This window comes from Rhamphochromis longiceps, unplaced genomic scaffold (assembly GCF_057381845.1).
Source record: "Rhamphochromis longiceps isolate RC_006_pf unplaced genomic scaffold, R_longiceps_female_GT1.1 unmapped_scaffold_4, whole genome shotgun sequence".
NCBI classification, from domain to species: domain Eukaryota; kingdom Metazoa; phylum Chordata; class Actinopteri; order Cichliformes; family Cichlidae; genus Rhamphochromis; species Rhamphochromis longiceps.
The window spans coordinates 1,859,611-1,873,800 of NW_028187224.1; the positions used below are offsets into that span (position 1 = coordinate 1,859,611).

General features: G+C 42.3%; 2 protein-coding genes across 2 annotated transcripts in view; both read left to right on the forward strand.

The window, feature by feature from the left end:
• Positions 1–14,190, forward strand: part of LOC146640647 (uncharacterized) — a 126,267-nt gene that overhangs the window by 15,331 nt on the left and 96,746 nt on the right. The window lies entirely within an intron of this gene.
• The window catches only part of LOC146640648 (protein NLRC3-like), a 47,951-nt gene that overhangs the window by 15,152 nt on the left and 18,609 nt on the right, over positions 1–14,190 (forward strand). The window contains exons 3-6 of the mRNA XM_085400041.1: positions 1,933–2,217; positions 3,048–4,839; positions 8,722–8,895; positions 9,124–9,297. Coding sequence (XP_085256167.1) covers positions 1,933–2,217; positions 3,048–4,839; positions 8,722–8,895; positions 9,124–9,297 — 2,425 coding nt within the window. The remainder of the gene's footprint in view (positions 1–1,932; positions 2,218–3,047; positions 4,840–8,721; positions 8,896–9,123; positions 9,298–14,190) is intronic.

The following is a 14,190-nucleotide window of genomic DNA, read 5'->3' on the forward strand; positions in this document are numbered from 1 at the left end:
TTAGCACCTTTCCAGGCTATTGGGGCTGTTCGGTGCCCAGACACTGTAATCAGGCTTCAGCTGTGTCTAGGCCACAGACACATGGAGCGCTGAGGATAAGGTAACTATAAAAATGTTGCTGTTTCTGTTAAGAACACTTTAGTCCTAATGATCTATAAGTGTCCAGAAGCTATCGCAGGTAAGCTCATACGGAAAAAAGGGAAAAAATCAGCATAAAAATCAATAAAAGAAGAAAAGCATTTAAGGAGCAAACAGATGACGCGTCCACACTCGCAAAAGATACCATTGGGTAAAAGCAGCACAAAAGAGTAGCTATGTCTTCAGTGAGAGCCAAAACAAACCAACTTTTCAGCGTGAAACAACTCAGTTCATGTAACCTGAGGAAACTGTAAGTTTTCTCTAAATATCTTTTAGCTGTGGTTAGCTGGATGTCAGTCTTATGTTACAGACGCTGTGTCGAGCTTGAGCTGCGAGTCATATTTTCGGCGCTACATTGTAGTGAGATAAGTTTGTGGGTATTTTGTGCAGCTTCAGCTGTCCTTTTAACTGCTCGCTGGTTAGCTAGCGTGAGCTATAAGCTAACAGCTAGCATGGTTAATGACGCTAGAGTTCCACGCACATGCAAACAGCTCGTCTCTACTGCTTTAACTGTTAAAACAGAAGACAATACTGCAGCTGACAGGGTTTATTATGTGAAACAGCAGCTTGTTTAGTTTAAACAGTCTGCATTAAGCTGGGCAAACACTGTGCGATTTTTTTTTTTCAGTCGCGTTATTCAGCTCCTGCTCAAACTGTACAATTAAATCGCAGAGGTTAGAAGTTCATAGGTCACGATGCAGGGTCTCACACTATATGGCCTGATGCTCTGATGCGACCCGAGTGCTCAAACTGTGCCTTCATAACATGAAGCTTATCATACAAAATCTGTCCCTCGCTCTCCCTCTCTCTGTCTTACAGACACACACACCATCAACTTTGCTAAATTACTAATGAAAAACATTGACCAGGCAGCTGTGATTGAGTAGCAATGTCCATCCAACTCTTTTCATGGTTGTTGTAGTCATAATAATTTTGTGAGGCCACATTGAAAAGTGTTGGATACAGAAGCGTAGTACGGAAGCGTAGAGCCGCCACCCAGGCAAAAGAAAAATAGAGCTATGTCACATTATAACGTGAAAAGTTTATTATTATAGTATACTATTGTTCTAACAATATTAGATATAGTTCTAACAATATACTTTTCATGTTTGTACAATATACTATCATTTAGGTACAATATACCTATTACAATATACATAATTCTCACGTTCGTACTTGCACTCGTTCTTATTTTAAACTTAATCTGGAATGCAGGATATGAATGACAAGATTTTGTTTTTCATATTTTTCATTATTTTTCAGTTTCAATTTTTTCTTCGGTTTCATTTTAAGCTGGCATCATTTTAACCCTACACACCCTAAAATTTAGTATTTGTTGATGAGATGTTGAAGTGTTAATTGAACAAAGTTAAAATACAGTGGAACCCCGACTTACGAAATTAATCCGTTCCCGAGGGTCTTTCGTAAGTCGAAAATTTTCTTAAGTCGAAACAGCCATTGCACCTTTTGAGTGAGGTGATGCTGAACGATAGGCTAATTGCTAACTAGAACAACAATATGTCGTTCAAGTGGAACAGCGAAGCACGAGTACGGAAGCCAAGGGGTTGTCACATGATTCGGAAGGCCTTGTGGGCATTGTAGGCTCAGCCAATCAGAGCCAGCGGATTTCGTTACACCGGCATTTTGCCGTACCATGGGCAGAAATATTGCCGTTCATTGCCTTCGTAACTTGAATTTTTTGTTAAATGGGGTATTCGTAAGTCGGGGTTCCACTGTATTTTTCACATGATTTCGACTGAGAAGCATGTTTATGTCTCTTTCTTCTTCCTGTAGAGGAGGAGCTTGCCAGGGTACGGTCAGCCTTTGTCTGGAGGGTAACAATAGAAATCCTTAAACTGCTCCTTGAGGCCCTTGTAAGTGATGGTATCTTAAATAAGTTGGAGGAAGAATCGATACTGGAGGGGAACCCACTCAGAGCAGACAAGGCACGCAGCTTGATCGACACAGTGAGGAAAAAAGGAGACAAAGCATGCAAGATAACAATCAAGCATCTTCAGATCAAAGATCCTTCTCTTTTCTCTCAGCTGCGTTTGAACTCTGATCCATCTGCTCAACAAGGTGAGGTCATGCATCAGATACCATGAATAAAAATGGTCACCTTGCAGTTTGTTGAGATGTGAAAGTGAAACCTCAGAATTCATTGTAAGAAAAATGAGAGGGCAAGGACGTCATTCTACGACGAATGTTTGGATTTGTTACATGCCTGCAAATGTATTTTCTAAACTACATGGAGGAATTTTGATGATCGTCATAAACGTGTGAAACTACTTAGATCTAATGTGATCTGTATTTAATTAAACACAAGTGTTCTTTACTTTTAAAAACCATGCAAACTGATTGCCTTAAAAAAGAAAAGTCAGAGTGTTTCTCTAACAAGAGGACACTCTTTAAGCATCGGTCATTTGACTTAAATGTTTAATGAAAAAAATGCCACATTTACATATAATAAAGCAAATTGTGGCCAGAAAGGGTTTACATTATCTTTTGCCATTGTAAATTACGAGAAGAATTAAATGTGAATTACTGAATCTCTCTCAGATGCTTCTTTAAATAACATAGCAGTGGGGAACGTTATGACACTTCAATGTTGTTATTTTTGGTTACAAAGTTTGGAGAAGAGGCACAGAAAGCAGAAACCTGTTTAGCCTGCACATGTTGGCATCAGGTACATATGAAAAGCTGCAAAGCAATGCAGATGTGGAGGTTCAAAACATTTAACGTGGCTTTTTTCAGGAAATACATTTAGGAATTCCTGAAGCCCCTTTTTGATTTCTGGTAGAATGAGTATATTAAAAACTTGATAGGTTAAATAAAGGCCAAAGTACATCACATAGCTCCTTCAGACCAGATTTGTATTTTTCCCTCTTTTTTTCCTTTTTTTGATTCAGATGCTCTTCAGAAGTGTCAGCCTAAACTCAAGTCTCTCTTAAAGAAGAAGTTCCAGTGTGTGTTTGAGGGCATCGCTAAAGCAGGAAACCCAACCCTTCTGAATCAGATCTACACAGAGCTCTACATCACAGAGGGAGGGGCTGCAGAGGTCAATGATGAACATGAGGTCAGACAGATTGAAACAGCATCCAGGAAACCACACAGACCTGAAACAACAATCAGACATGAAGACATCTTTAAAGACTCACCCAAAAGACAGGACCTGATCAGAACAGTGCTGACAAAGGGAGTGGCTGGCATTGGGAAAACGGTCTTAACACAGAAATACAGCCTGGACTGGGCTGAAGACAAAGCCAACCAGGACATCCAGTTCATATTTCCATTCACTTTCAGAGAGCTGAATGTGCTGAAAGAGGAAAAGTTCAGCTTGGTGGGACTTGTTCATCACTTCTTTACTGAAACCAAAGAAGCAGGAATCTGCAGCTTTGAAGACTTCCAGGTTGTGTTCATCTTTGATGGTCTGGATGAGTGTCGAGGTCCTCTGGACTTCAACAACACTAAGAGTGTGACTGATATTACGATGCCCACCACAGTTGATGTACTTCTCACAAGCCTGATCAGGGGGACGCTTCTTCCCTATGCTCACGTCTGGATAACCACACGACCTGCAGCAGCAGACCAGATCCCCCCTGAGTATGTTCACAGGGTGACAGAGGTCAGGGGGTTCACTGACCCACAGAAGGAGGAGTACTTCAGGAACCGATTCAGAGATGAGGAGCAGGCCAGCAGGATCATCTCCCACATCAAGAAAGCTCGAAGCCTCCACATCATGTGCCACATCCCAGTCTTCTGCTGGATCACTGCTACAGTTCTGGAGGATGTGCTGGAAACCAGAGAGGGAGGACAGCTGCCCAACACCCTGACTGAGATGTACATCCACTTCCTGGTGGTTCAGGCCAAAGTGAAGAAGGTCAAGTATAATAGAGGACGTGCAACAGATCCACACTGGAGTTCAGAGAGCAGGAAGATGATGGAGTCTCTGGGAAAACTGGCTTTTGATCAGCTGCAGAAAGGAAACCTGATCTTCTATGAATCAGACCTGACAGAGTGTGGCATCGATATCAGAGCAGCCTCAGTGTACTCAGGAGTGTTCACACAGATCTTTAAAGAGGAGAGAGGACTGTACCAGGACAAGGTGTTCTGCTTCATCCATCTGAGTGTTCAGGAGTTTCTGGCTGCTCTTCATGTCCATCTGACCTTCATCAACTCTGGACTCAATCTGCTGGAAGAACAAACAACCCCCAAGAAGTCTAACACAGGAGAATCTGCAGAGACACACTTCTACCAGAGTGCTGTGAACAAGGCCTTACAGAGTCCAAATGGACACCTGGACTTGTTCCTCCGCTTCCTCCTGGGTCTTTCATTGCAGACCAATCAGACTCTCCTACGAGGTCTGCTGACACAGACAGGAAGTAGCTCACAGACCAATCAGGAAACAGTCCAGTACATCAAGGAGAAGCTCAGTGAGGATCTGTCTGCAGAGAAAAGCATCAATCTGTTCCACTGTCTGAATGAACTGAATGATCGTTCTCTAGTGGAGGAGATCCAACAGTCCCTGAGATCAGGACGTCTCTCCACAGATGAACTGTCTCCTGCTCAGTGGTCAGCTCTGGTCTTCATCTTACTGTCATCAGAAGAAGATCTGGATGTGTTTGACCTGAAGAAATACTCTGCTTCAGAGGAGGCTCTTCTGAGGCTGCTGCCAGTGGTCAAAGCCTCCAACAAAGCTCTGTAAGTAAACATGAACTCATCGCTTCATTCTTAAAATCATGGGAAATAAATCAGAGGTGCTCAGTTCAAAGAACACTACCACTTTAGAAAAATTAAAAAATAGTCACTAAAATAGTCATGATACTTTAAATATTTCTCTCCAGCAGGACATGTCAGCATTTCTGAAATATTTTTGTCTTCAACTCGAATCAAAGCACAATCCAGATCCAGCCTATAAGAACAAGAGCTCTGATCCTTCAGCCCCTCTGACAGGTTTATTATCCTCAAGTTGTTCACTTGTCTCCAACAACCAGGAGTCTAGCTCTGTTTTTTAAAGCAAATACTTGAGCTACCAGACTGCACCTACATCGTTTTCAGATGTTCTTATTTTAAGGTCTGGTTTGTGTCTCATCTTTATTGCAATCCCCCATGTCTCTCTGTTTTTCAAATATAAATCTGTTACCTCGGTGTGGCCAGAACAACATGGTGAACCCAAAATACAGACAAAGGTGAAGGAACTGAATATTACTAGACGTGAAGGCTTTATTTACACACAGGAACTTGACACTTGGAATTTTTTAACATGAACTGTGAACTATGGCGGAAGTCAAGCACTTGAAGCTGTGAGCATGAAGTGGGCTCTGTGGTAGGTTTCCGGAAATGGGTCTTGGTTGATGGTAATCTGAGTCACTGTAACAGAGGTAGAGCAGCATCAGAAAGATCACTGGTGGAGGTTACAGTAAGTGAACGAGGTTATCTTCAATGTCTTATTTCTCCAATTTCTGATGTGTCCACCTTTGCAATGATAACTGTGATCAGGGTGAACCAAAAAGGTGCCGTGGTGAACAGATACTTAAGTTTGGTGAATGCAGTTTCAGCTTTGGGGGACCAGATGCATGCTGAGACTTGAGTGGTGCAGCTACCTGACTATAGTTGAAAATGAACAGTCTATAAAAATTTGCTATTCCCAAAACCCATTGGAGATGCTTCTTGAATCTACAATGGGTACAAGGGGTAGGCCACTCTGTTAAAGCTTTCACATTTGCCAGATCCGTCTTCACCTGCCCCCGTGCCAAAATGTAACTGAAAAAAGTTATTGATGAGGAATGGAATTCACACTTTTCTGCTTTGACATAAGGTTTATTCTCCAGCAAACGTTGGAAAAATAGCATGGACATGAGACTGATGTTCCTCGCAGGTTTTGGGAAAAATGAGGATATCATCCAGATACACCAATACGAACCTGTCAAGGAATTCCCGGAGGACATCATTAACTAATCTTGAAACATTGCGGGAGCATTAGTTAACCCAGGCGGCATGACCAAATACTCGTAGTCCCCCAATGGCATGTTTAAAACGGTCTTCCACTTGTCTCCCTGATTGATCTGGAAAAAGTGGTAAGCGTTGCGGATGTGGGGTTTTGTAAATCCAGTGGCACTGTGAAATGGCCTGAAAGCAGAGCTAATGAGGTAATAGGTACTTATTCTTGATGGTAATATCACTGAGGCCCCTGAAGTAAATGCATGGCCAGAGAGAGCCATCCTTTTTCCCCACAAAAAAGAAGTTCCAACTTGAGATGACAATCGTTGGATTATGCCTGCACCGAGGGATTCCTTAATGTACTTTTCCATAGCCGCACACTCAGGTCTAAGCAGGTTATACAGCCAGCTAGAAGGCCGGGTGGAGCCAGAGAGTAGTTCTATGGTGCAGTCATGTGGTCTGTGAGGTGGCAGTGAAAGCGCTTTACTTTTGCTAAATACTTCCTGAAGATCATGACATTTGGTGGGGACAGAGGAGAGATCTAAAACAGTCTCAGTGTTGGTTGATGGTTCCACAGGTTCCGGTGGACGGGCAGAAACAAGGCAATTTGAATGACAGAACAGACTAACTGATTACCCTCTGACCTGACCAGTCTAAGTGGGGGTTATGTAATTCTAGCCAAGGAAACCCGAGTATGAGTGGTTTGTGAGGTGCATGAAAAGCAAAAAAGGTAAGTGTTTTCTTGTGATTGCCAGGGGTGACAGGCTCTGTGCGCTGAGTTATGTGAGGGGACACTCGGTTATTTAATGACTTAGTGGGAATGGGCGGATTAAGGGGGCATAGAGGGATGTTTAACTGTCTCGCTAACTCAGACTCCATGAGGTTCTAATTGAACAAGAGCCTGAAAGGTCTGGTTAAGTAGAACAGCGAGTTGGAGTTGCAATCTGGGTTTTTATGTTTGTGTGAGTATCCTCCACCCTTATCCCTGAACTTTCCAGTGGGCAGACCCTGGTGTGGAATCGAAAACAGACAGGTTCATCACGAGAAGCAAGCTGATCTTTCATGGTTTGATTTAATGACTGAAAAACATACAGCGGACGGTGGTTAGCACTGTTGCCGCACAGCAAGAAGGTCCTGAGCAAAAGTCTTTACAAACTCAACCAGGAAATCATCATGCGAGCAGAAAGAAAGAGGATGAGCAGATAGGTAAGCAAGAGAAACCCGCCAGCGTCCCAGGTTTCCAGAGAAGGTTCAGGTTCTAGGTACCTGAAATGGGATGTAATTCAATTCAATTCAATTTTATTTATATAGCGCCAAATCACAACAGTCACCTCAATGCGCTTTATATTGTACAGTAGATCGTACAGTAATAGATACAGAGAAAAACCCAACAATCATATGACCCCCTATGAGCAAACACTTTGGCGACAGTGGGAAGGAAAAACTCCCTTTTAACAGGAAGAAATGTTTGGTGTCAAAGCACAGATCCATCCAGTATCTGTATTTCAGCTTATTTCCTTTATACACACATTTAACAGGAACAGTTTCAGACAGCTAGTGTTTACCTGACATTACCTGCGTACCTCACAGTTTGCAGGTAATGGGCATAATAATTACTGAACAGAGACATCCTGCTGTGAACTTTGTTGCTGTGGATCTAAAATGTAAAAATACATCTGAGAAGATTTCTAATCATGATTTTATGAGCCCCCAAAGTTTGATTCTGTTCATCTGGACGTAGCGCTCTCAGCGGGAGAAACATTTTGTCACTCATCAAGATGACTTCTTCAGGCTCAGCTGACTGCAGCTTTCCCCAATCTTATAAAGAGTACATCTGCATAATGACTCAAACCTAATGGTCAAGGAACTGACCTCCCAGCCTTATTGTTCCTTCAGTGGGCTGGTTTCAGTCATTATGCAAATGTACTTTTTATAGGGTTGGAAACCAGAAGTCAGCTGAGACTGACGAAGTCACCTGGATGAGTGACGAAATGTTTCTCCCACTGAAAGCGCTACGTCCAGATGAACAGAATCAACTTTTGGGATTTACTAACCTGGATGATTGAGCATGGATCAAGACGGGTTTTTATGAGGTTTACAGTTTCTTATCATTTCTAAACCAGAAGGTTGAGGAGATGGAGCTCATGATAACTGGCTACTGCCCTTCAGCGTGCTTTATGAAATCATCCAATCAAAATAAAGTTGGCCTTTAGGGAGAGCGGGGCTTTAAAGGGGAATGAGCCAAAGCAGCTTTTAGACAGAAAATGAAATGAGAGTCCAGGATGTGATACATTATTTATAACTACATTTACAGTAATCACACATATTAGAATTAATAAAGTGACCAGCAGTACTGTAGTAAGTGTAATACTGCAGTACTCACAGGCCTGTGCCAGCAGACACTGAACTACTGTCACTAAATCAACCTGGTCTTCACTGGTTTCCATTTACATACATTGGAATAATTGTGTTTAATTTGAAATATTTTTCTTCTGTTACACTTAAATTCTTGAACATTTTTTTATTTAATTGTGCATTGTAGTGTACTCATTTGTACACATTTGATTACTTAGATTCAACATATAAAGAGATTTTATTTGATAATAAATATTATTGTTTTGTTGTTCTTGTTATTTTTTTCAGGCTGAGCAGCTGTAAGCTGTCAGAGAAAGTCTGTACAGATTTGTTGTCAGTGGTCAGCTCCCAGTCCTGTAGTCTGAGAGAGCTGGACTTGAGTACCGACAGCCTGAAGGCTTCAGCAGTAAAGCTTCTGTCTGCTGCAGTGGAGAGTCCACACGCCAAACTGAATATTCTGAGGTCTGACCGATTTGTATTCTTTTTTCTTTTGTTTGTTTGTTTTGTTTTGTTTTTAACTGAGAAAATAAATCCAGCAATTTAAACAGTAGAGGTAAACTTGATCAATTTACTGTTGTTTCGTACCACATCTGCTCAGCATAAAACAACAAGGATTCTTAAAATATAAGATTAGTTATTGCACCCTGATTACACTTTAACATCAGTCTTTGTTCATGTTTTCATTTTCAGACTCAACGTCTGTGAACTTCTAGCGGAAAACTGTGAAGCTGTGTCCTCAATGCTCAGCTCTCAGTCCTCTACTCTGACAGAGCTGGACCTGAGTATCAAAAATGTGCAGGATTCAGGAGTGAAGATTCTGTCTGCTGGACTACAAAGTTTAAAGTGTAAACTAAATACTCTGAGGTCAGATCAATTGACATTTTGTTTTTTTAAATGAACCAATTAAACATTTTATTCAAGGCTTCCGGTTCCGGCGCTCGTGGGGATGGACACCTAGTACGAGAGCTCTCGACTGAAACTTATTAAAACTGCCCCAAGTAAATTAATACACTATCTAAGTGCACATAAAGAGGAAAAAGGGGTTTAAATGATGTCCAGAAAGAACAAAATAGCTAAGAAGTTAACGTTTGAAAACGTGGAAGATGGCAATGTGAAGCTAACAGAAGGGGCTAACGTTAGCCCCTATAGGGCTAGCCGAGGCCACTCTCCCACTCCTAGCCGCGAGGATTCTGGGACAGAAGATGAGGTTGACCCAGCAAGTTTGACGCTGATACTGAAAGAACTGAGAGGCGTTGGGAAAGAGGTGAAAGAATTTCGAAAAGACACGAAAGCGCAACTGGTGGAAATAAGGGGTGAGTTGGATAAAGCCAATGCGCGGCTTAATGATGTGGAAACCAGGGTTGCAGAACACAAAGATAAGCTCCAGAACACAGACGAGATTTTGTCTGAGATACTAACAATGCAATTCAATGTTATTTATATAGCGCCAAATCACAACAAAAGTCACCTCAAGGCACTTCATAAATACAGAGAAAAACCCAACAATCACATGACCCCCTATGAACAAGCACTTTGGCGACAGTGGGAAGGAAAAACTCCCTTTTAACAGAAAGAAACCTCTGGCAGAACCAGGCTCAGGGAGGGGCGGGGCCATTTGCTGTGATTGGTTGGAGTGAGAGAAGGAAGACAGGATAAAGACATGCTGTGGAAGAGAGACAGAGGTTAATAACACATATGATTCAATGCAGAGAGGTCTGTTAACACATAGTGAGTGAGAAAGGTGACTGGAAAGGAAAAACTCAATGCATCATGGGAATCCCCGGCAGCCTACGTCTATTGCAGCATAACTAAGGGAGGATTCAGGGTCACCTGGCCCAGCCCTAACTATATGCTTTAGCAAAAAGGAAAGTTTGAAGCTGATCTTCAAAGTAGAGAGGGCGTCTGTCTCCTGAACTCAAACTGGGAGCTGCTTCCACACCCAGTCCAACATAGCCAGGCTTTCTTTGCTGCTTTGACAAAACCTCAAATCCCAGTCAGAGATGATGAGCATCATCACAGTGATGATCATTTCTCTATTAACCCAGGCTTTCTGCTTCAGGATCTGTGCACGCTCAGAAAACAAGGAGACCTTTAAACATAATTTCACTAAATGGATGGATTGAGCTCAGCCTACAGATGAACTGGTGCCAGAGATCATAAAGAACATCAAACAGTCAAATTCAACACTTTTAATGGAAATATGAGATTAATCTTAAAAGTAGAGATAGTGTCTGTCTCCTGAATCCAAACTGGAAGCTGGTTCCACAGAAGAGGGGCCTGAAAACTGAAGGCTCTGCCTCCCATTCTACTTTCAAATACTCTAGGAACAACAAGTAGGCCTGCAGTGTGAGAGCGAAGTGCTCTAATGGGGTGATATGGTACTACAAGGTCATTAAGATAAGATTGGGCCTGATTATTTAAGACCTTGTATGTGAGGAGCAGGATTTTGAATTCAATTCTGGATTTAACAGGAAGCCAATGAAGGGAAGCCAATACAGGAGAAATCTGCTCTCTCTTTCTAGTCCCTGTCAGTACTCTTGCTGCAGCATTTTGGATTAACTGAAGGCTTTTCAGGGAGTTTTTTGGACATCCTGATAATAATGAATTACAATAGTCCAGCCTGGAAGTAATAAATGCATGAACTAGTTTTTCAGCGTCACTCTGAGACAGGATATTTCTAACTTTAGAGATGTTGCGCAAATGGAAGAAAGCATGCAGGAAAAGTTTCAAACAAAACTAACATCACTGGAGGCTTACTCGAGGGGGGAGTCGCTCAGACTGTACAGGGTGCCGGAGGGAGAAGAATCGGGAGCTCCATCTATGGCCCACTTTGTGGAGAAGCTACTCCGGGAGAATCTCGCCATCCCACCATCAACACCGTTACAAATTCAGAGAGCACACAGAGTGTTATCATTACTCCCTCCGGACGGCTCCCAACCCAGATCGATCCTGGTAAAATTCCTGTGCTTCACGGTTAAAGAAGAAGTGCTGAGGCTCGCTTGGCAAAAGAAAGGTTTTATGCTGAATTCCAGCAAGATCAACCTCGACCACGATTACCCCCCTGAGATCATGGCTATGAGGAAGGAGTATGCAGAGGCACGAAAGGTCCTAAAAGAGAAGAATGTACGGTTTAGGACCCTCTACTCAGCGCGCCTTAAGGTTTTTTTCGAAGAAGGAGTGAAAACCTACAACACGGTGGAGGAGGCAACGGCTGACCTGGCGAGTCGGGGCCTGCCGGTAAAGGTGATTACACCACCGGCAACCCCCAGAGAAAAACTACAAAGATGCCCGCTGTGGCGGGGAGTTGGTGGTCGGCGTCCGCGTCAGATCCGAGGAGCTGCGGGATATAGAGAGAAGCTGCAAGTATACAGACGTGAAGAGAACGAATTTAATGTTATGTATTAGCTATGGACAACATGGTGAAATATGGTTACTGTCGAGCTAAAATGGGTGGGGCTTCTCGTGCTGTGAGTGACGTCGCAGTGGAAAGCCCCCTAACTCAGGGAGTAATAAGGGGTTTCCCTTCAAGTTGTGAGGGTGTCAGTGGAAGTGCTCCACTGTCAGAAGCCAGCTTAGGAGCTTTCAAGCTCCAGTTATGTTCAAATGTTTTCAGTTCATTCCTAACTTTTTTCACTTGTTACTGTTTTAAGAGGGGGTTGCCTGCTGCTATTGAGTTTATGCGCTGTGGTAACTTAATATGTCTTTATGGGAAGTGAGTCAGTGAAAGTAATCTCTTTTAATGTTAACGGGGTTCTGAACGTGATTAAGATGAATAAGATACTGTCCAAACTAAGGAAGGAGAAGGCCCAGATTGCATTACTTCAGGAGACACACATGAACCAAGTAGATCACTTGAGATTGAAAAGAAAGGGTTTTAAATATGTATTCTCCTCTTCCGTTAAGTCCAAACACAAGAGGGGTGTGGCTACACTTATCTCTGGTACACTTAACTATGAACATATCTAAGAACTCTGTGACGAGGAAGGCAGATTGGTTAGAATAACAGAATGGATAGAGGGGTCTGAAATCACAATTTTAAATGTTTATGCTCCCCCCGGGAGCGATTGGCTATTCTATAGGAATAGGTTTGATTTATTGGTGGATTCTCAGGGGATAGTTGTCTGTGGGGGGGTTTTAACTTTAGACTTGACCCTAAACTAGACTCCTCCTCCCCAACCAACCAGGTAACAGCACTTACTAGAAAAGTCAATTCCTATATGGTAGAGATGGGGATAATAGATGTATGGAGGGACCGCTACGCATCTACCAGAAATTTCACTCATTACTCTGGTTCCTTTAAAGTGTATGCAAGGCTGGACTACTTTTTTATGTTTAAAGTTGATAGGTTTAGGGTCAAAGACTGTGACATATTAACAAGAGATCTATCTGACCACAGTCCTATCTCTCTATCTTTGCAGGTGGCTAGGAAAAAATGTACCACACTGTGGAAATTGTTATCGCACCTTAATGATCCTGCCATAGTTTCCAAATTAAAGGTAGACATTAAAGAATTTCTAGATGTTAATGACACAGGAGAGGTATCTCCAGCTATTCTTTGGGATACGCTCAAAGCGGTAATGAGAGGTACATTAATTTCTAACGCCTCCCACTTAAAGAGAATCAAAGGGCAAAAATTAGCAGAACTACAGGCAAATTTAAAGTTGAAAGAATAGGAAGACATAAACACCGCAAATCCTACTCTGAAGCAGGATATCAGGAAAATACAGGATGAAATTAATGATATTTACACCCAGGAGGCCCAAAATAACTTAAGTTTTTTGAGGCAAAAATACTATGAGACAGGAGGGAAATCTGCAAAATATCTGGCACATAAATAACGCAAACAACTAGAGGAAAGTACGATATACCAAATCAAGGACCCCAAGACTAATATTCTGGAATCAAAATTAGAAGACATTCAGAAATGTTTTGAGACCTTCTTTAGGGAGCTGTACTCACAGCCCAATGCTACGGAGGAGAATTGTACTGATGCCTTTCTTAGCTCTCTAGAATTACCTTCACTCCCGTCTCTCAAAAATGAGCTTCTAACACATCCCATTTTAGTGGAAGAAATTAATGCTTTTTCCAGATTAAAACCAGGTAAGGCAGTTGGGCCGGACGGGTTCAGTTCTCAGTGGTATCGCACCCTGAGGGCAGATCTAGTCCCCACATTGCTGAAGTCATTTAACTACATCCTACAGGAGGGAGAAATCCCACCCTCCTGGAGGGAGGCAACTATTTCAATTATCCCAAAAGAGGGGAAAGATAAACGAGAATGTGGAAACTATCGACCAATCAGTGTCCTTAACTTGGATTACAAACTATTTACTTCTATTCTTGCTCGTAGACTGGAGAAGTTTTTACCTGACCTCATCGATTTAGATCAGACTGGTTTCATTCACTATAGACAAACAACTGACAACATTAGGAGAATATTACACATCTCTACTCAAATTTACAGTAAATCGGGATAATGAGAAAATTAAGTACCTGGGAATATATTTGACTGCGGACCTCTCGCTGCTCTTTCAGGCAAACTACGAGCCAATATCTGCAAGTATAAAAGCTGATTTGCACAGATGGAATCTGGTCCCCTTTATGCGTCTCAGCTCCCGGGTAACCGCAATCAAGATGGACACGCTCCCCAGACTGCTTTATCTTTTTAGAAACTTGCCAATAGAAGTGAGCGATTACCAATTTATTGAGTGGGACAAATGGATCTCCAGATTTATCTGGCAGGGCCGAAAGCCAAGGATT